This window comes from Equus asinus, chromosome 3 (genome assembly GCF_041296235.1).
Source record: "Equus asinus isolate D_3611 breed Donkey chromosome 3, EquAss-T2T_v2, whole genome shotgun sequence".
NCBI lineage: Eukaryota > Metazoa > Chordata > Mammalia > Perissodactyla > Equidae > Equus > Equus asinus.
The window spans coordinates 67,558,876-67,579,234 of NC_091792.1; the positions used below are offsets into that span (position 1 = coordinate 67,558,876).

General features: G+C 37.1%; 1 protein-coding gene across 3 annotated transcripts in view; it reads right to left on the reverse strand.

Annotated features, from left to right (window-relative positions):
• Positions 1 to 20,359, reverse strand: part of ADAM28 (ADAM metallopeptidase domain 28) — a 71,954-nt gene that overhangs the window by 38,469 nt on the left and 13,126 nt on the right. For all 3 annotated transcript variants that reach the window (XR_011502049.1, XM_014860804.3, XM_070505192.1), the window contains 6 exons: positions 19,368 to 19,444; positions 17,494 to 17,683; positions 14,416 to 14,487; positions 13,422 to 13,493; positions 8,723 to 8,892; positions 6,071 to 6,155 (listed from right to left, as the gene is read on the reverse strand). Coding sequence is in view for 2 of the 3 variants with exons in the window: in XM_014860804.3 (XP_014716290.3) it covers positions 6,071 to 6,155; positions 8,723 to 8,892; positions 13,422 to 13,493; positions 14,416 to 14,487; positions 17,494 to 17,683; positions 19,368 to 19,444 (666 nt within the window). In the remaining variant the exon portion in view is untranslated. The remainder of the gene's footprint in view (positions 1 to 6,070; positions 6,156 to 8,722; positions 8,893 to 13,421; positions 13,494 to 14,415; positions 14,488 to 17,493; positions 17,684 to 19,367; positions 19,445 to 20,359) is intronic.

Here is a 20,359-nt window from a genome sequence, read left to right on the forward strand (position 1 = left end):
AAAAAGCTCTCATGAAGAAACTCAGTGAGTTACAAGAAAACTCAGAAAGACAGTTCAATGAGCTCAAGAATAAAATTAATGAGTAAAGGAGCACTTCAACAAAGAGACTGAAACTCTAAGAAAAAAAAACAAACAGAAATTCTGGAAATGAAGAACAAAATTAATGAGACAAAAAAAAATAAAGTAGAAAGCATTGGAAATAGAGAAGACCATATGGAAGAGAGAATTAGCAAGCTTGAAGATAGAAATCTAGAAATGATTCAGGTGGAAGAGGAGAGAGAACTAAGATTTTTTAAAAAATAAATAAATTATATGAGAAATATCTGACTCAATCAGGAAAAATAACTTAAGGATAATGGATATCCCAGAAGGAAAAGAGAAGGGAGAAAGGAGCAGAGAGCTTGTGAAGGAAATAATAACTGGGAACTTCCCAAACCTGGGTAAGGAACTGGATATACAAGTACCTGAAGCTAACAGAACTCCTAATTGTCTCAATGCAAAATGACCACCTCCAAGGCACATTATATTAAAACTGTCAAAAGTCAATAACAGAAAGAATATTAAGGGAAGCCACAGAGAGGAAAATAACTTACAAAGGAACCCCGTGAGACAGTCCGAAGATTTCTCAGCAAAAACTCTACAGGCTAAGAGAGAGCAGAATGATACATTCAAGGTATTGAAAGACAAAAACAAGAATACTCTATCCAGTTAAGTTATCCTTCAGATATGATGGAGACATAAAGGCTTTCCCAGACAAACAAAAGCTGAGGGAGTTCATCATCACTAGCCCTGTCTTACAAGAAACGTTGAAAGGCGCCCTCGTACCTGAAACAAAAAGGCACAGGCTTACAAAGGTTTGAGCAAGGTGATAAATAGACAGTATCAGAAAATTGCAGCTTTAGATCAGAATAGGTTAGCAAACGCTTAATTATAACATAAAGGCTAAAGGGAAAGAAAGCATAAAAAATCACTATAAACTCATCAAATTGGTAACAAACTCACAATACAAAAAAGGATAATCTGTGACAACAAAAACAGAGAAGGGGAAGAGGAAAAGGATGGAACTTGTATAGGCTAATGGAGATAAGAAACTATCAGCAGAAAAAGGACTATCACATCCATGAAATCTTTTATACAAACCTTGTGGTAACCACAAAGTAAAAATTCAGAGCAAAGTTGTGAAACATCAAAAAAGAGGAAATTGTGAAAAACATCACAGAACCTATCAAACTGAAATGGCAGACAGAAATACTAGGAAAAAGAAACAATGGAAACATAGAACAACCAGAAAACAAAAGATAAAATGGAAGTATTAAGCCTTCAAATATCAATAATCACTCTGAAGGTAAATGGAATGAATTCACCAATCAACAGACACAGAGTGGCTATAGGGATTAAAAAATAAGACCCAACAATATGCAGCCACTGTGAGACCCATCTCAGCTCTAAAGACAAATGTGGGCTCAGACTGAAGGGATGGAAGATGATATTCCAAGCAAATTGCAATCAAAAGAAAGTGGGTGTGGCTATACTTATATTAGACAAAATGGACTTCAAACCAAAAAAGATAACAGAGAAAGATGGAGATTATATAATGATAAAAGGGACATTCCACAAAGAAGACATAACACTTATGCATAACACATATGCACCTAACATAGAAGCCCAAAGCAACTATTAATAGACCTAAAGGGAGAAATTGACAGAAATAAAATAACAGTAGGGAACTTTACTACTCCACTAACATCAGTGAATAGATCATTTAGACAGAGTCAACAAGGAAACATTGACCTTAAATAAAACACTGGACCTGATGGATTTAATAGATATATATATAGAACAGTCCACCCAAAAGCACTGGAATGTGGATTCTTTTCAAGTGCACATGGGACTTTCTCAAAGATAGACCATATGCTGGGAAACAAAACAAGTCTCAATAAATTTAAGAAGACTGAAATCCTCAGAAGCATATTTTCTGTCCACAATGGTATGAAACTAGAAATAAACCACAAGCAGAAAGCTAGAAAAGTCACAAATATGTGCAGACTAAACAACATGCTACTGAAAAACTATTAGAAGAATGAAAAAAATCTAAGGAGAAATAGAAAACTACCTACAGACAAATGAAAATGAAAACACAACATATGAAAACTTACAGGATGCAGCAAAAGCAGTATTAAGAGGAAAGTATATAGCAATACATGCTTACCTCAGAAAGCAAGAAAATCTAAAATGAACAATACAACACTATACCTAAAAGAACTAGAAAAAGAAGACCAAGTGAAGCCCAAAGTCAATAAAAGGAAAGAAATAATAAAAATCAGAGTGGAAATAAATGAAATAGAGATTAAAAGAGAATAGAAAGGATCGATGAAACTAAGAGCTGGTTCTTTGAAAAGGTAAACAAAATTGACAAATCTTTAGCTAGACTAAATAAGAAAAAAAAGAAAGCGCAAATAAAATCAGAAATAAAGGAGGAGAAATTACAAAAGATACTGCAGAAATATGAAGGATTGTAAGAGAATGTTATGGAAAGCTATATGCCAACAAACTGGATAACCTAGAAGAAATCAATAAATTCTTAGAATTATACAACCTCCCAAAACTGAATCAAGAAGAAATAGAGACTCTGAATAGACCATTCACAAGTAACAAGATTAGAACAGTAATCAAAAAGACTCCCAAAAACAAAAGTCCAGGAGCAGACGGCTTCTCTGGTAAGTTCTGCCAAATATTCAAGTATTTAATACATATCCTTCTCAAACTCTTCCAAAACGCTGAAGAGGACAGAATGCTTCCCAGCTCGTTTTACAAGACCGGCATCAGCCTAATACCAAAACCGGAATAGGACAACACAGAGAAGGAAAATTACTACATTGCTGGTGAATATAGATGCAAAAGTCTTCAAGAAAATATTAGCAAATCGAATACAACAATAAGGATCATACATCACAATCAAGTGGGATTTATTCCAGGGATGCAGGGATGATTCAACATCTGCAAATCCATCAATGTGATACACTACATTAACAAAATGAAGAATAAAAATCACAGGATCACCTCAGTAGATGCAGAGAAAGCATTTGACAAGATTCAACACTGATTTATGATAAAAACTCTGAATGAAACGGATATAGAATAAAAGTACCTATATATAATAAAGGCTACATATGACAAATCCACAGCCAAAATCATACTCAATGGTGAAAGATTGCAAGCTATCCCTCTAAGAATGGGAACAAGACTAGGATGCCCACTCTCACCACTCTTATTCAACATAGTATTGGAAGTCACAAGCAGAGCAATCATGTAAGAAAAAGAAATAAAAGGGATCCAAACTGGAAAGGAAGAAGTAAAATTGTCACTATTTGTGGATGACATAATTCCATATATAGAAAATCCTAAAGAATCCACCAAAAAACTATTAGAAATAATTAATGAATGCATAAAAGTTGCAGGGTACAACATCAACATTCAAAAATCAGTTGCTTTTCTATACACTAACAGCAAGCAAGCAGAAAGAGAAATCAAGAATACAATCCCACTTACAATAGCAACAAAAAGAATAAAATATCTAGGAATAAATTTAATTCAGTGTACAGGTACATTGTACCTGAAAACTATAAGACATTTTTTTCTCTTTTTCTTTTTGAGGAAGATTAGCCCTGAGCTAACATCCGTGCCCATCTTCCTGTATTTTATATGTGGGACGCCTGCCACAGCACAGCTTGATGAGCCGTGCTACGTCCACACATGGGATCTGAATTGACGCACCCTGGGCTGCCAAAGTGGAACGTGCGAACTTAACTGCTGTGCCACCTGGCTGGCCCCAAATTATAAGACATTTTTTGAAAGAAATTAAAGAAGATATAAAGAAATGGAAAGATATTTCATGCTCTTGGATTGGAAGAATAAACATAGTTACAATGTCCATATTATTTAAAGCAATCTACAGATTCAGTGCCATTCCAATCAGAATTTCAACAATATTTTTCACAGAAATAAAACAAAGTATCCTAAAATTTGTATGGAACCACAAAAGACCCCAAATAACCAAAGGAATCCTGAGAAAAAAAAGAACAAAGCTGGAAGTATCACACTCCCTGATTTCAAAATATACTCAAAAGCTATTGTAACTAAAACAGCATGGTACTGACAGAAAAACAGACACAAAGATCAATGGAACAGATTGGAGATCCAGGAAATAAATCCACACATTTGTGGACAGCTAATTTTCAACAAAGGAGCCAAGAATATACAATGGAGACAGGAAAACTCTTCAGTAAACAGCGCTGGGAAAACTGGACAGCTATGTGCAAAAAAATGAAAGTAGACCATTATCTTAGATCATACACAAAAATTAAAACGTATTAAAGAGTTCAATGTAAGACCTGAAATCATAAAAATCCTAGAAGTAAACAAAGACAGTGGGCTCTTAGGAGTATCTTTCTGAATACCATGTCTCCTTAGGCAAGAGAAACAAAAGAAAAAATAAACAAATGGGGCTACATCAGACTAAAAAACTTCTGCATGGCAAAGGAAACAAAACAAAAAGACGACCCACCTGGGAGAAAACTTTTGCAAATCATATATCTGATAAGAGGTTAATGTACAGAATACATAAAGAACTCATATAACTCAACAACAAAGAAACAAACAACCCAATCAAAAAATGGGCAGAGGGTATGAACAGACATTTTTCCAAAGAAGATACACAAAGGGCCAACAGGCACACAAAAAAGATGATCAGCATCACTAATTATTAGGGAAATGTACATCAAAACTACAGTGAGATATCACCTCACATCTGTTAGCATGGCTATGATTAAAAAGACAAGAAATAGCAAGTGTTAGAGAGAATGTGGAGAAAAGGAAACCCTCATATACTGCTGGTGTGAATGCAAACTGGTGCAGCCACCCTGGAAAACAGTATGGAGATTTCTTAAAAAATTAAAAGTAGAGCTATCATAGGATCCAGCTATTCTACTTCTGCGTGTTTATCCAAAGGACATGAAAACACTAATTCGAAAAGATATATGCATCCCTATGTTCATTGCAGCATTATTCACAATAGCCAAGACTTGGAAACACCCTAAGTGCCCATCAATGGATAAATGGATAAAAAAGATGTGGAATACAATGGAATACTACTCAGCCATAAAAAAGATGAAATCGTGCAATTGGTGACAACATGGATGGACCTTGAGGGTACTATGCTAAGCAAAATAAGTCAGACAGAGAAAGACAATTACCATATGACTTCACTCATTTGTGGAAGATAAACAAACACATAGATTCAGAGAACAGACTGGTGGTTACCAAAGGGGAAGGGGGCAGGGGGAGGGCAAAGGGAGTAAAAGGGCACATGTGTATGGTGACAAAACTAGGCTTTCGTTGGTGAACATGATGCAGTCTACAGAAGTCGAAACATAATGACGTACACCTGAAATTTATATAATGTTATAAACCATTGTGACCTCAATAAAATTATTTTTAAAAGGTAGTCATCTTCAAGCCAAGGAGAGAGGCCTCAGGAGAATCTAAACCTACAGACACTTTGATCTTGGGTTTCCAGCCTCCAGAACTGTGAGAAAATAAATTTCTTTTGTTTCAACCACACAGCCTGTGGTATTTTGTTATGGCTGCCCTAGCAAACACACACACACATAACAGAATTCGACTGAAATATCAATAATAGAAATTATTGCAATACACTCACACATCATTTTATGTGGCCAAGTTTACCCTGACATTTGCCCTAATAACCAAATCTGAAAAACGCCTTATAGGAAAAACAACTGCAGGCTAATAATCCTCATGAATACAGATGCAAAAATCCTCAAGACACGCTAGCATGGTGAATCCAGCAATCTATGAAAAACGTAATACATTATGACCATGCTGGGTTTCTACTGGATATACAAGACTGATTCAACATTTGAAATTCAGTCAATGTTATTACCATGCCGACAGACTAAAGGAGAAAAACTACATGATCTTCTCAACAGATAGAGAAAAAACAGCATTTGACAGACGAACTATAGAACGAATTGTTTATCTTCAAACAAACCTGAACAATGCCAACAGAATGATATGGAGAGCACATTGTAGACATGAAAGCAAGGCCCACAGTTGTTCCAGAAAGTTCTGTTGCCCTGCAAGAAAGAAATAAATTGACATAACAACTACGATTCTAACCTACATCTTCTATAGACAATTCACCCAGAATCTAAATGATTAACAGAGAAACTCACAGTGTGAATCATCACTCTTAAAGATTTTCTTCAATTTTTGAATTTGCATAAAGCCATTGTTTTTTTATACAGTGATTGTCATATCACCTAAATCTGAGCACCTGGATGTAATCACTTGTAATATTTTATCTCTCATTCGTAGTTATTACACTTTTTATTGTGGAATTCATTTCTTGTCAGAAAATAAAGGGGAATGTTTTTGTCCTAATAAATATTTTTGTTATATATATACTTATTTTGATATTAGTATTGTCACATAGGCTTTGTTTTAATTAATATTTTCCTCATATATTTTTATATCCATTTACTTTTGTTTTCCCTTAGCATGGCTTTAGTTATTGTAGTATCTGGAGTTTGGGCCCATTCTGAGAGTATGTGTGTTATTAAGGCATTTATATTATTGAAGGAGTTGTCCTACTTGAAGAGGGATTCGACCCACTTGCATTTATTTACATAGATGATATGTTTGGTCTTTAGCAATTTTAATTTCCTTTTTTGAGTTCTGTTTCATTTTGTTATTCTTTCAATTTGTAATGATTCCATGTACTTTCTTTATTATTCTTCTGCTATCTGTTCAATATCCTGGCCCTGGTTTGTCTCTAGAAATTTGCAAAGTAGGCATCATTTTTAAAACTTCCTTAGTAGATGCTTTGACATAAAAAGTTGAACCTATCTTTTTCCCACTTATCATCATCAAGAATGGAGAGTGTTGATTTTGTCGTGCAAAATCAGGAAATTAAAGAACTTCCTTCTACTTTCCACTTCCTGTGGAGTTTTCAGATACCTGTTACCTTGAAATGACATTTTGCATCATATGTGATATTTTAAAAATGTATGGCATTTATATTCTCTTTTAAACATGCATTGTAAAATTACTTATACCCAAGTCTACATTTGCGTGGGTTCAATACTGAATACTAGCTCATTTATAAAGAATACAATCTCCCCCCTCCCCGTGGAGCTGTCTTTTTTGGTTCCTTTTCTTAGCAGAGAGAGAATATTTGGACTCAAAGTTTCCTACCTTGGTGTGTCTATGTATAGGAATCTTTTGTCCATGTTTGTCAGGTAAATGGTAAGACTTTCAGTTTACAAGTGAAAGCACAATTATTTCCTTCCATCAGATCTTTTTAGTGCTTGTACCCGCTTATTCTGATCTGTTCAGGAACTCTACTCTTGATATTGGATTGCCATTTTTTATCTATACATCTGTCATCTTGTCTATGATTGTTATGCCTCTACCCTCTTACTTCACAATATGGGAATACACTGCAATTTGCGCATGGCTCTGGAGCCAGTTTGGTAAGAGTTGAATTCCCTTACTTCTTGCTAGCTGTGAGACCTTGGAAAATCACTAAATCTCTCCAAAAAATGAGCTCTGTTCTGTGGTGGGCCCTTGAGTCTGGAACTCACCTTTCCAAATTAAGGAACCTTGGCTGCTACTGTTCAAAGATAACCTCCAATGAGCCTTGCGGTATTCACATCCTGTGTAGTGCCTTCCCTTGAATCTGGTTAGATCTATGACTTGCTCTTGAGCAACAGAATATATCAGAAGTGACACTGTGATTTTGGAGGTTGGGTCATAACAAGCCTTGAAGCTTTCTCCTGAGCTTTTTAGAATGCTTTTCTGGGGAAAGCTAGTCATCTTGTAAGATGTCCAAAACCCTGAGACTGCCATGTTGGAGGAAGTTCATGTTAGCTGCATGAAAAGCTGTATATACAGAGAGATGACCAGCCAGACCCCCTGCTCTAGTCAAACCAGGCAAGGCACCAGACATATAAGTGAAGAAGACTTATTTTAAGCCAGTAAGTTGTTGGCTGATGTGTTCTGCAGTAATGGACAACCAGCACCGAGTATTAATTAATTCTGGCAGGACGTAGTCCACTTATTGAGTGAAACTCAAGTAGCTGCTTCCTTCCATCTGATTCCAGCTGCAAACTATCTGGCAGAATTTTCCTGATTCCTTTGGGGTATACGCTCAGCAGTCTTGTGGAATGTACAGTGCTTTGATTTATTTCCCATGGTTTTTTCTTTTTAATTAGTCATGTCAGCAGCGTGGTAGAGGTGTGAGATTAGAATATAGTAATCCATTTTCCTTCTATCCTTGAATTTTGTCCCGACTAGCCCTTAAAGCTAATTAGTTCTTTTAAAATATTGAATCTAAATTCCTCTTGCCGTTACCTAAACCTGTCTTTCCTTCCTGTATACCCAATCAAAACAGACAAACTTCTTATGCCTCACTGCTAATTATCAGCTTCTCTTTAAAAAAAAAAAAAAGAAAAACTTGAATCAAAAGTAAGAGCATATTCAACATAAGATCCAAATGAGTACTTTTTAAACTTTTAATCCCCCTATGTATAAACCACTTCCTCTTACCCTATACCCCAAAATACCACTTGCTTTGCCAAGACTCTGAAAAGTTTCTATGTTAAAAACCACTCAACATACAAAGGAGAAAATCTGTACATACGTGATTAACTGAGCAACATCGTGATGCTTTCTCCTTGGGAGGACACTCCCCCTCCAGTTAGAAAAATTTTCCAAGGTAGAGCTTGCATTTGGGGTTATCTTTATCTTATCCTCATCATTCCAGATTTCTATCCCAACTAAGGCCACGTGAGTATTGAGCTTTCTATAAAGCTGCCCAAAGAGAATAAATGGCAAAGTGACAATTCATAATGGTGATATTATCTTTTATCATTTTCAGATACTTTAGATTTTCACACTTATTTATAATAGCACTGTAAAAACCTTCTTTCCAAACATACTTGTGAAATGGAAGTTACCATCCCTTTTTGCATAGGCCAGCATCTTCATTCTTAGGCAAGGCAGACAGCTTCAGATATTTCAGGTCTGTGAACTCCTCTTTTGGGAGGAAAGATCCTATTGAAACAAACTTTTTCTGCTTGCAAGCTCAAGAAATCTAATTGTCTGTTAGTAGTTCATTTCTACAACTTTACTTCAAGTGTATTTACTCAATGCTTTGTAGCATTCTCAGAGTCATAATATTTCAGAATTAACCAGGTTGACTCAGTGCTGGTTTGGACACTAGGAAAGGAACCTGCTACATGAACAAGTTCTGCACCTGGGAGTCACAATAAACTAAGTGTTCCTCTAATTCTAAAACCTGGACTGAACCAAATAATCTACAATGCATACAAGATCACCTTTAGAAATAACATGTTAAGTTTATGAGACAATACACTTCCTTTAAAGATAAAAGGTTAAGTTGCTACTATAGTTTATAAAACTGCACAGTATTGGTCAAAGAGTACACATTTCCAGCTATAAGATGAATAAGTTCTGGGACCTAATGTACAGCATGGTGATTATAATTAATAACACTGTATTATATACTTGAAAATTGCTAAGAGAGTAGATCTTAAGTGTCCTCACCACAAAAGAGAAATGGTAATTATGTGACAGGTCGAAAGTGTTAGTTAACCTATGGTGGTAACCATTTTGCAATATATAAGTGTATCAAATCGACACACTGAACACTGTAAACTTATACAATGTTATATGCTAATTATATCCCAATAAACCTGGGGAAAAAACTGCACAGTGACAGGCTTTCTCATGGGGCAACTGTCTATTGAGAAACCTGAAGAAATTTTTTTTTTGAAAGTAGTTTGGAAAATAATAAAAGCATTGAGGAATGCAGTTATCATCAAAAGAAAAGTAAAATCTAACCAGACTAAAATCCTCCCCTTGATAATTCCCTCAGCTTCCTTACTGCTTTCTTGCTTTATTTTACTCACCTGACAAAACTCCAATCCTGGTAATACTAACTGCCCCACTCTGCCTCTCCTGCACCACTCCCTGGAAGACTGACGGGGAAAGCACACCATACTGACTGCTTGCACTTTGAAGCCGTGATTGCTAACCTCAAGTGGTCTTAACAACTCTCCAGCAAACCTGCTGCATTTCCAAGATCCATTCACCCTCATAGCCTTCTGCACATTTTTTTCACACTCACTTTTCTTTCTTAGAAATTCTGACACTTTCTTTTAAATTCTCACTTTGAGCAGTTGCCCCTCCTTCCAAATTCGCCAGGAATATAGAGGCAATAAGAAGAGAACTTCCATGAGCTCCCACGACCAGCCTACCCAATGGGCTACACCTGTTCAGACCCTGAGCTCCCCTTCATTACTACACGAATGAATGGTCTGTGGGCTGAAGGCCAACTTCTCCACTTACGTCCTGGACCTCCCATCTCTCCCCAGATCGAGGAGAGTATTCCAGCAATTCTTCCATATTCTTTGCATTGTCAGTGCTTACTCTTCTATGGAATTGTTCCCATGAGAATAAAAAGGATGACCCACCACGGTGAGGGATGAATTTCTCTTTATGGCCCTCCCCCCTCTAACTTATACCCCATTTCCCTGCTCCCATTTATAGAAACACGTCTGGAAGGAATTTTCTGAATTAGCTGTCTCCAACTCCACTTCTCTCATTTTCTCTTGGACTCACTCTAATCATGCTTTCACTCCTACACTCCGCAGAAACTGGCTTCATCCACATGTCCAACAACTTCTGCTTTGTTAAATCCAGCGGCCAATTCCCAGTGCTCAGAAGCATTTAACATCATTGATCATTCTTTCCCTTGATAGATTTTTGTTTCAAGTAGCTTCTAGAACAAGAGTCTCTCCTGATTTTCTTCCTCCCTCACTGTCTACTCCTTCTTGGTCTCTTTGTCAGTTTCTCCTCCAGTCTGACCTCTCCTCAAAGAAGTACTTCAAGGATCTGTTCTTGGATCTCTTCTCTGCTTATCTACACCCACTCCCATTGTGATCTTAGGCCAGGGTTGGCAAACTTTTCTGTAAATATCCAGATAGAAAATATTTTAGGGTTTGAAGCCCTGTGGTCTCGGTTGCAACTACTCACCACCTCTGGCATTGTGGCAGGAAAGCAGTCATAGGCAATGTGTGAACAAATGGTAGGGCCTGTGCTTCAATAAAACTTTATTGTACAGAAAGGCAGCAAGCCAGAGTTGGCCCACAGGCTACAGTTTGCTGAGTCATGTCTTCTGCCATCTATATGTACCGAAGACCTAGATTTATAGACCTTGCTCCTGAACTCCAATCTTGTATATCTAGCATTTCTACCTGGGAATCTTTATATAAAAAGATATGTCAAAGTTAATATATCAAAACAGGAGATTCTGATCTTTCCTCTGAGTCACCATCCCCCATCATTGTTCACCATTCTTCTTCTTCTTTTTTCTTTTTGGTAAGGAAGATTGGCCCTGAGCTAACATCCATTGCCAGTCCTCCTCTTTTTGCCTGAGGAAGATTGTCACTGGGCTAATGTCTGTGCCCATCTTTCTCTATTTTGTATGTGGGATGCCACCTCAGCATGACTTGATGAGCGGTGTGCAGGTCTGTGCCTGGGATCCAAACCTGTGAACCCTGGGCAGCAGAAGCAGAGTGCACAAACTTAACCACTATGCCACCAGGCCAGCCCCTATTCCCCGTTCTTGGAGTTACTCAGGTCGAAACTCTTGATGTTACCCTACTCTTCTCGTTTTCTTATACTTTTCTTCTCCCACTCACCTCGTAAACTGTTGACTCTCTCCAAAGATCAGCTATTCTCAATAGATCTACTATCACTGCTTTTCCAAGCCATCACCATTTCTTGCCCTGATTTATGGTGCAATTTCCCTATCTCATCTTGTTTCTGCCCGTGCTTTCCTCCAGTTTATTTTCAACATAATGGCCAAGATAATCTCTTAAGAATACACATTTGAACACGTCACCCCTCAGTTCAGGTTCTCCACTGTCTTCCTCACTCAGGAAGAATAACAAAGTCCTAACACAGGCCCACGAGGGCCTTCAGGTTCCAGCCACTGCTCCCTGTGAGATGTCATCTCCTCCCATCCTTGCCCTGACTTCCTACATTCCAGGCACGATGGTCTCCTTAGTGTTCCTCAAACATGACAGTCTAGGTTCTGCCCTCAGGTCCTTTGCTCTGCCTTCATACCCTCCCCTAGAGTCAGACACTTCTTTCCCTTCCTTCAAGTCTCTGCTCAAATGTCATCCTGTTGGAGAGGTCTTCCCTATTTATCATAGCATCCAAGATGAACCTCTCTCTCTCTCTGTTTTAAAACTTTTTTACCCTGCTTTATTTTTCTTTATAGCATTTATCACCATCTTACATATTTATTTGATTTGTTTACATTTGGCTCTCTGAACAAGAATGTAAACTCCTCGAAGGAAAGGATAACTTCTTAAAGTAAGAAATATTTCCCAGTTTGATTTCCCTCTTCATTTCTGTAATCTAGAAAAGCACTTGGCACGAAGTAGATGCTCAATAAATATGGCCAGTTCTTGGGATTCCTGAAGAGGAGTGGTGTGATTTTTGTGATGAGAAGACAAGCTATGATCTTGGTCATGGAATCCACCCTCATTTTCTTTCTATCCTGTAGGATTTGCAGGACACCACAAAGTGACTCACCCATTTCAGCTAAGTATGCTAACTATGTACCAAGACACTAACAATTACGATTTAATTAGGAGGAATAAAGAAATCATTTTTAGAAAAGATTTTGGAAATTAGATGATAAAATCATGTTCAAAGAATAAATCCAACAGTTGTACCATCAAAATGGACTTTGAAATCTGACAGACCTAAGTTTAAATCTTATCTTCACCATTTGATAACTTTGTGATCTTAAGCAAGTTAACTCACTTCTCAGAATCTAATTCCTTAACTACAAATTAGGCTTACTAATATCTTAGGGCTGTTTTGAAGATGAAATGAGATAATGTATATGAAAGATGTCATTGTGCCGGAACTTAGCTTATTTTGTGTGAGGATTTTGTTCTTTTTTTTTTTCAGTTTTCTTCCACGATTGGCTTTCCAGTGGTATTTTTTTTTTCAGTATTTCCTTGCTGGACTTTAGAAAAACAAAAACCATTCAAACAAAACCACTTTTTATATCTTCATAGACCTGAAAACAGTGTGGCAAGTAAGTGAGAAAAGTCTTTATCATGTAATGTTAATATTCAATTAAATGGCAAAAGCCATGGTCACCTTTCAAGAACCGGTCAGCAACACTAGTCTCAGGAGCACTGACCCCCCTTCCCTGCTTCGTGAGCATTCATAGAAACACCCAAGGACACCCCATAGCAAGTGCTTAAAACTACATTTAACAAAATGTCTCATACCATGTTGATGTAGTTGGTCATCTCAAACACCCTCTTCCTTATTTCCTCTGGATCTTGATTGTACTTTTTAAACTAAAAAACAACCGAGACAAAATATAAGCATTAACAGAAATGAGTATAACTGGAAGGTAAAAAAGGTAACCTCAGTTTATATTGTGTATCAGTGGTTATAATTAAGAATCGGTTATAAAAGTTAACACTTAAAAGTTAGAAAAAAATTGCTTCCTTATTTCTTTAGCTGAATTAAAGCAACGTGGGAGTAGAGACGAGGTTTTGTCCCCTGAAGTACTTGCTCTATGTAAAGCCCTAAGGAGTCATTCCACATGTATTTTCAGTTAAATACCATGGTTTCCTAAGCCGTACAGAATCAATGCAAGGGGTAGCTTATTCATTAAAAAAATATATGAACAATAAGTGAACTTATTATAATAAGGGAGGCCATAGCTTTAGGGCCTGAACTAATTAATTTACTCATATTATCAAAGTGCAAAAGTTTTCCTTTTGAGATTATATATACGGACCTCAGGCTTGGAACACCCAATATATAAAAATGCATTCTCATAAAAGAAGATAAACAATGAATATTACCAAAAAGAGTTGCCTTTTTCAGAAGATTCCATTCATTAGACTTTTTTATTTACCACTTCCCAATGAGCACAAGTTCTAATTTTCCAATGATTTAACTACTTAATAGAAGAAAAATGACAAAGGAATTTAGTTGTAAACTAGGTTTAGAGCTCTTAAGACAATAAGAAAGGAGTGTTATAGTGCCAAAAATTTGGTTTGTGAATATCATATCAGGTGCACATTCCTGGAAAGGAGAAATCATCTCAGTCTAATTATATGTCAGATTTCCTAGGTTCAGAAAAACTTGTTTAAAAAAATTTCTCGTATTCATGATTTTTCAAAACTGAACCATATTTTTAATATCTTACGTAATTAATGAATTTAGGTAGAAGGGATTTTAAAAGACACATTTGTCTGATATAATTACCTCACCATTATCCACGACCAAATAATATTCTATATATTTCTTATGTTCCCAAGCCTTCTGGTCTTTCAATTTCTGTAACAAATATAAAAAGCAAAATTACTAAGACAGCATCTTTCTCTGCAAGAGGCATCCTTCATGTGAAACTTGTGATTTTATAAGAGATTGGTTGATATCTGGAAATAAAAGAAAACAATATTACCATTTTAACTCCGACTAATCAGCCAGGATTATCTGTAGACAAGACTCAGAATGTTAGAGCTGGAGGAGTCATCTGTAATATTCCAGTGTGACTGCTTCAAATTACTGAAGAGTTTAAATAATTGCACAACTAATTAACAGAAATGCTGCAACTAAAACTGAAGTCTTCACATTTCTGGAGCAGTGGCCTTTCCTCACTAGCCTGCCATGAAACAGAGAAACTCACTTCAGCACTGTTCCAGTGTTTTTTAAGTAACCTTTTGTTCCTATCCCAGCGAATATCCCCCTTTACAAATGGCACAACAACCAGAGCCACCGTGGCACCTTGTCTGCTCTCTTCTCCTCAGGCAGAGCTGGATCTCTTTCCCACATTCCAAGCTTCCTATTTTCTGCTCCTTTGTTTCCAAACAAAATCAAAAACACTTCACATTTCATCGTGGATTGTCCCATTGAAAAATAGCAGACACATTATTTGTACTAAATAATAAGCCACCAGAGTTTATGATGTTGTATTTTTGGAAGTGCTTGTCTTTTGAAAGGTGAATAAGCTTCCACTAACAGGAGCAAATTACTGAAGGTGGACTTTCAGATGTCATCTAATGAGATGTGTAATTACCTCTCACCCTCCACAAGAGCAACACCTTTACCAGCACTTAATCTATACCAGCAGTGCTCTGGGTACCTGGGTACAGCAGTAAAATAGACATGATCCATGTGCTTAAGGAACTCACGAGAGACAACCAAACATAGATACATCAGGCGGTAATTAGTGCTATGCAGAGGGTTAAATGGAGAGATGTGATATTGAGTGACAAGGTAGTTATTTCAGAATAGATGGTTAGGGAAAGTGCTAAAGAGTTTGGCCCTGAAGCAGACATATTAATGAAAATGAGAAGCCAGGCAAGGGAGATAAATTGGAAGATAATTCTAGCAAAGAAAAAAATGAGCAAAAAGATTCTCAGGCGAATTGATATTGGCATGTTTAAAGCACAGAAAAAAGTTTCTGTTTGTCAGAACATAATAGCGTAAGTCATCAGTTAGTGAGGAGTGGAAGATAGGAGGATATTAGAGAAGTAGATGGGGGCCAATCATACAGAGATTTGTAACCCATGGTCAATATTTTAGATTTTGTATTAAACGTAGTGAGAAGGCATTAGACAGTATTAAACAGAAAAATGATATGATGTGATTTACAATAAAAGAATCATTCCACATTTTGTATGGAGAGCAGATTCTACTGAGGCAGGGACAGGAATGAGAGTGGAAAAGTCAAGTCAGGTAGAGGCTGCTGTGATAATTATTGTGAGATGGATGGTACTGTGTGGTCTGGCATGTGTGGAGGCACTTGCTGACCAGTACCATATGAGGAGGAATGCAGGAAAGTGGAATCAAGGATAATTTCTAGATTTGGGTCTGAGCAAATGAGGAATGGTGGTACTGTTAACTCAGATGGGAGAGACTGAGGGAGAAGCAGGTTTTGTTTGGGGTCTGGAAATCAGTGGTTCTATTTTGGCCACGTTAACTTTGTGATATTAGACAGTGAATGGATTCATGAAGTAGGTAGTTGTCATAACAGTCTGTCCTTTGGTGGGGAGGCCAAGGCTGGAGATTACATTGGATAGTAATTAGTGCACGGTTCCTATTTACGTAAGGCACAGGGTGAGGTTGCCTAGGAAGAATGTGTAGATAATGGCACCCAGTATTGAGCTATATGAAGGCCTCTAAGACTTAGTGGTCAACCAGGGCAGGGATAAGAGTGAGAGGAACTGAGAAGGAGCACTAGCGAGGTAGGAGGAAAACCAAAACAACGGGATGTCATGAAAGCGAGGCTATTCACACATGGCTGCCAAGGAGTTGAGACAGGAACAAGAGGCCTGTACCAAGCTAAACCAAGAGGTCAACACCCACAGGGACATATAGCTAAGTGGTTCTTCTGGGTTCTTAGAAAACATAGCACTGGTAGAATTTAAACCCACAACAAATTGAACACACCAGAGATTTCATTCAGATCAATTCTGCCCAGTGCTTGTGGATTCTGAGAACATTTAGAAGAGATGATTTGATATGAAGTGGATTCTGAAGGAAATGGGAATAATAATGACAAAGATATTTTCATATACACTTTACAGTTTCAGCACAAGCCATATTCGTTTTTCTTCTGCGACTGGAAGTCAAATTCCATATATGAAAGAATATCCCAAGTTTCCATGGGCATATCCTATACATTTTTTGCTCACTGCTACATTTCCAGTACTTTTGGCAAGATTTTAAGATTTTAAGATTTTTTTTTCTAGAAAGATTAGCTCTGAGCTGACATCTGTGGCCAATCCTCCTCTTTTTTCTGAGGAAGACTGGCCCTGAGCTAAGATCCATGCCCATCTTCCTCTATTTTATGTGGGACATCTGCAACAGCATGGCTTGACAAGTGGTGCAGAGGTCCGCACCTGGGATTTGAATCCACCAACACCAGGCCACCGAAGTGGAACATGTGAACTTTACTGCTGCGCCACCAGGCTGGCCCCTAAGAAAGATTTCTTGAATGAGTTTATTCATCATGACAGCAGAATATTTTATCTCAAAATAATAATAATACCTTTGTCATATGTTATAGTACTGTGAAAGTTGCCAGCTCCTAGAGAGCAAGTATTATATCTTCTACTTCTTTTTTTAACTTTACACATTGCTGTTGATAATAGTTGATCTATAAGTACTTATTAAACAATCATCAATGTACAACAAGGTTTTAGTGACTTGATAGCCTACTAATTTCAACAGTTAGTATAAAGCTTCAGTCAACCGCAGCTGCTAAGACGAATCCAGGGCAACCACAGTAGGATACATGAGAGCATTGCAAATAAAAAGTAAAGATATGAATACAACCAGCCGGCGTGCAGGTGGGGCCATATTCTGCCGAGATCCACGTGCCCACAATATGTCATCCATCTCACAGGTACTATTAGCTTTCTTTTCGTGGGGATCATGCTTGAAGAGTGCATGCTCCTGTTCATCCTGATTTGTGGGGCCTAAAGGTTCAATGAAGTAACCTTGATCTCCCTGACTGAAGTAGCCCCTGAAAAACATGAGGATTCAGGCTTAAAAATGTTCCAGCATTTTAGTTCTGTAGACCTACAGACTCCAAAACAGTACCAATGCCGAAACATGCCACTCACTGCGGTGCAATATAGTGTAACGTTATAGCTGAAGACACTCTTAGGGATTACCTGAATTTATTTTCTCTATGAGGAAATGGGAGCTACTGGGGAGAAGTGAGGACTGTAATATCATGTAGTTAAACTATGTCAGAGTTGGCACTAGAATGGAAGTTTCCTGACTCTCCATTCAGGGTTCTTCCAATTTCCATGCCAGGTATGCTCTGAAGGTAGACTGAAAATGAAAGAAACTTCAGAGTCTTAGAGATAAGGGTTAAAATTCTGAGTCTCTCACCTATTAGCTCTAATACCATGGGAAAATTATTTTAAAATATTTAAAATAATTAAACTATTAAAATTATTAAATAAACCTGGCCTCAGTTTCTCCATCTATAAAATAGGAATAATAATACCTATCTAATAGGATGGTTGTAAAGATTGAAGAAGATAATATGTAAAGCACATAATCAGTGAATATTATCAATTTCTTCTCAATTCTCTCTGCTGCAGCTCTGAACTGAGATTCATTAAATGAATATTTAGGGAGCACCCATTATTCATTAGGCTTTGGACTAAGGGCAGACAGTAAAAAAGAAAAGAATCATGATCTCTCCTCTCATGGAGCTTGTATTAAAATGGGGAAGATGGATTTGGATCAAATAAACACATTTGATTCACAAATATATAAAATTGTATAACATATTCATAATAAACAATCACAACAGATAATTGCTAGGAAGAAAAAAACAAGAGCATATAATAGGGAGGCTGGATTAAGTATACATAGAATTAGAAGACAGCAAGGATGGATGTGAGAAGATAGGTGGTTTATTGAAATGGTCTGCATGAAGTATTAGGATGGTTTGGACTAAGATGTTGCAGAAGAGAGAGAACGTAGTGAATAATCTCAGGAAATGTTATGTAGAACATAAGAGCAATAGAACTTGATCATGGATTGAAAATGAGTAATTGAGAGACAAGAAGTCATGAAGGAATCTAGGTTTCTGGATTTGGCAAGTGGTTGGTTGATTATATCATTTATTAAGATAGGGAGTGCCAGAAAAACAATAAATTTGAGAGAATATCATTAGTTTGATGTGGGGCATATAAAGACTGAGATTTCATTAAGATATCCAGATACAGAAGAGATATGGAGACATGCAAGAGAAAATTAGACAATCAAGTCTGGGCATCAGAAGAGATATTTTACTGTAGATAGATGCATGGGTAGTCATTAACAAACAGAAAGGAAGGGATGTCATAGGCAAGGATAAGACAAGCTAGAGAGGGAGTTTAGAGTGGAGAAAGAAGGTGGAGGGGAGCTTCCAGTCCCTAAAGATCCTTGCCCTAAAATTGGGTCTCAAAAACCTATAGTTTGAAAGTAAGCGAACCAAAGAAAATAATTCTTCAAGGAATTCACATGTGCAATTTATCAACCACTATGAAGAGAAGCCATGTTTCCTTCAAATTTCAAAAATTTTGAGCCCTTAGGATTCGTATTCTACTATAGTACAATTAATTATATTTGAGATTCTTCAGGTTTATTAAAACGCACACACATACCCCATCATTATAGGTATATCCAAACCATTCATCGAGTCTTACCTTAGACCCCTACACGTGCTGATGCTAGCATCAGAAACTTTTTCACTCATGATGCGTCCTTGGTAATAACAGTCATCCTAAAGAAAAGGGTAAAGGGGTTTTGTAAAGGAAAGTATGTATGTTTCTTGGACTCACTGCTAAATTTGAATTTGAAATCTTGAAACAGGATCTATAATGTTTTTAAATGATTTTATGTTGAATAACAGTCAACTTAGAGATGTAAAAAAAAGAATTTTAAAGAAGCTTTTTAGGGTTAAAATCTTCAATATCTGGTTAATGATCCCAAAGGCTTAAAGAGTGTCAGCTAAATGTTGGTGCAAATGTTGGTGTTGCAGAAGGAGAACAGGGGTGAAAACAATGTGGAAGAAACATGCTTACATGTGTAAGTTTAAAACTTGAACCCCCAAAACATCAGACATGCATTCTTTCCCTTGACTGACTGCTTATTAATTTTTTTCTACCATCTACAAGCTCTTTCCAATGAATGGGTTATTCAGAGTGTGTTGTTATTGTTTGATTTATCCAAAGAGTTCCACCAGACCAACTGCATTAGTACAACATCCCTGCCTCCACTTGGAGCAAAATGCTCAATCCTAATGCTTTTCCATGTGGATGTACTTCAGTCAAGCGCAGTTTTCTACTTTGGGACAGATGAGGTATGGGCCCATGTAAATCTCTGTGTCGTGAAAGAAGGCCTTCCAATAGAAAATAGAGCTCATAAAAGACGGCAAAGAGAAAATACCTCTCGTGCTACTTCACACTGTCACCTTCTCCGAATAAAACTTGAATGGAAATTACTTAAGGAAAACATCGCATTCTACAATTCTACCATTGATGAAATAGTCTTGAGTTTGAGAGACTACATAAGAATTGATAAGCAATGACTAAGACTATTTAATTCTTCACTTTTCTTATGAAAATAAAAAGCTCTTTCTAACCACTCTCCTATAGGGAGCCCTTAAAGCCTGGAAAGTGTGACCACAGTTGCCAAG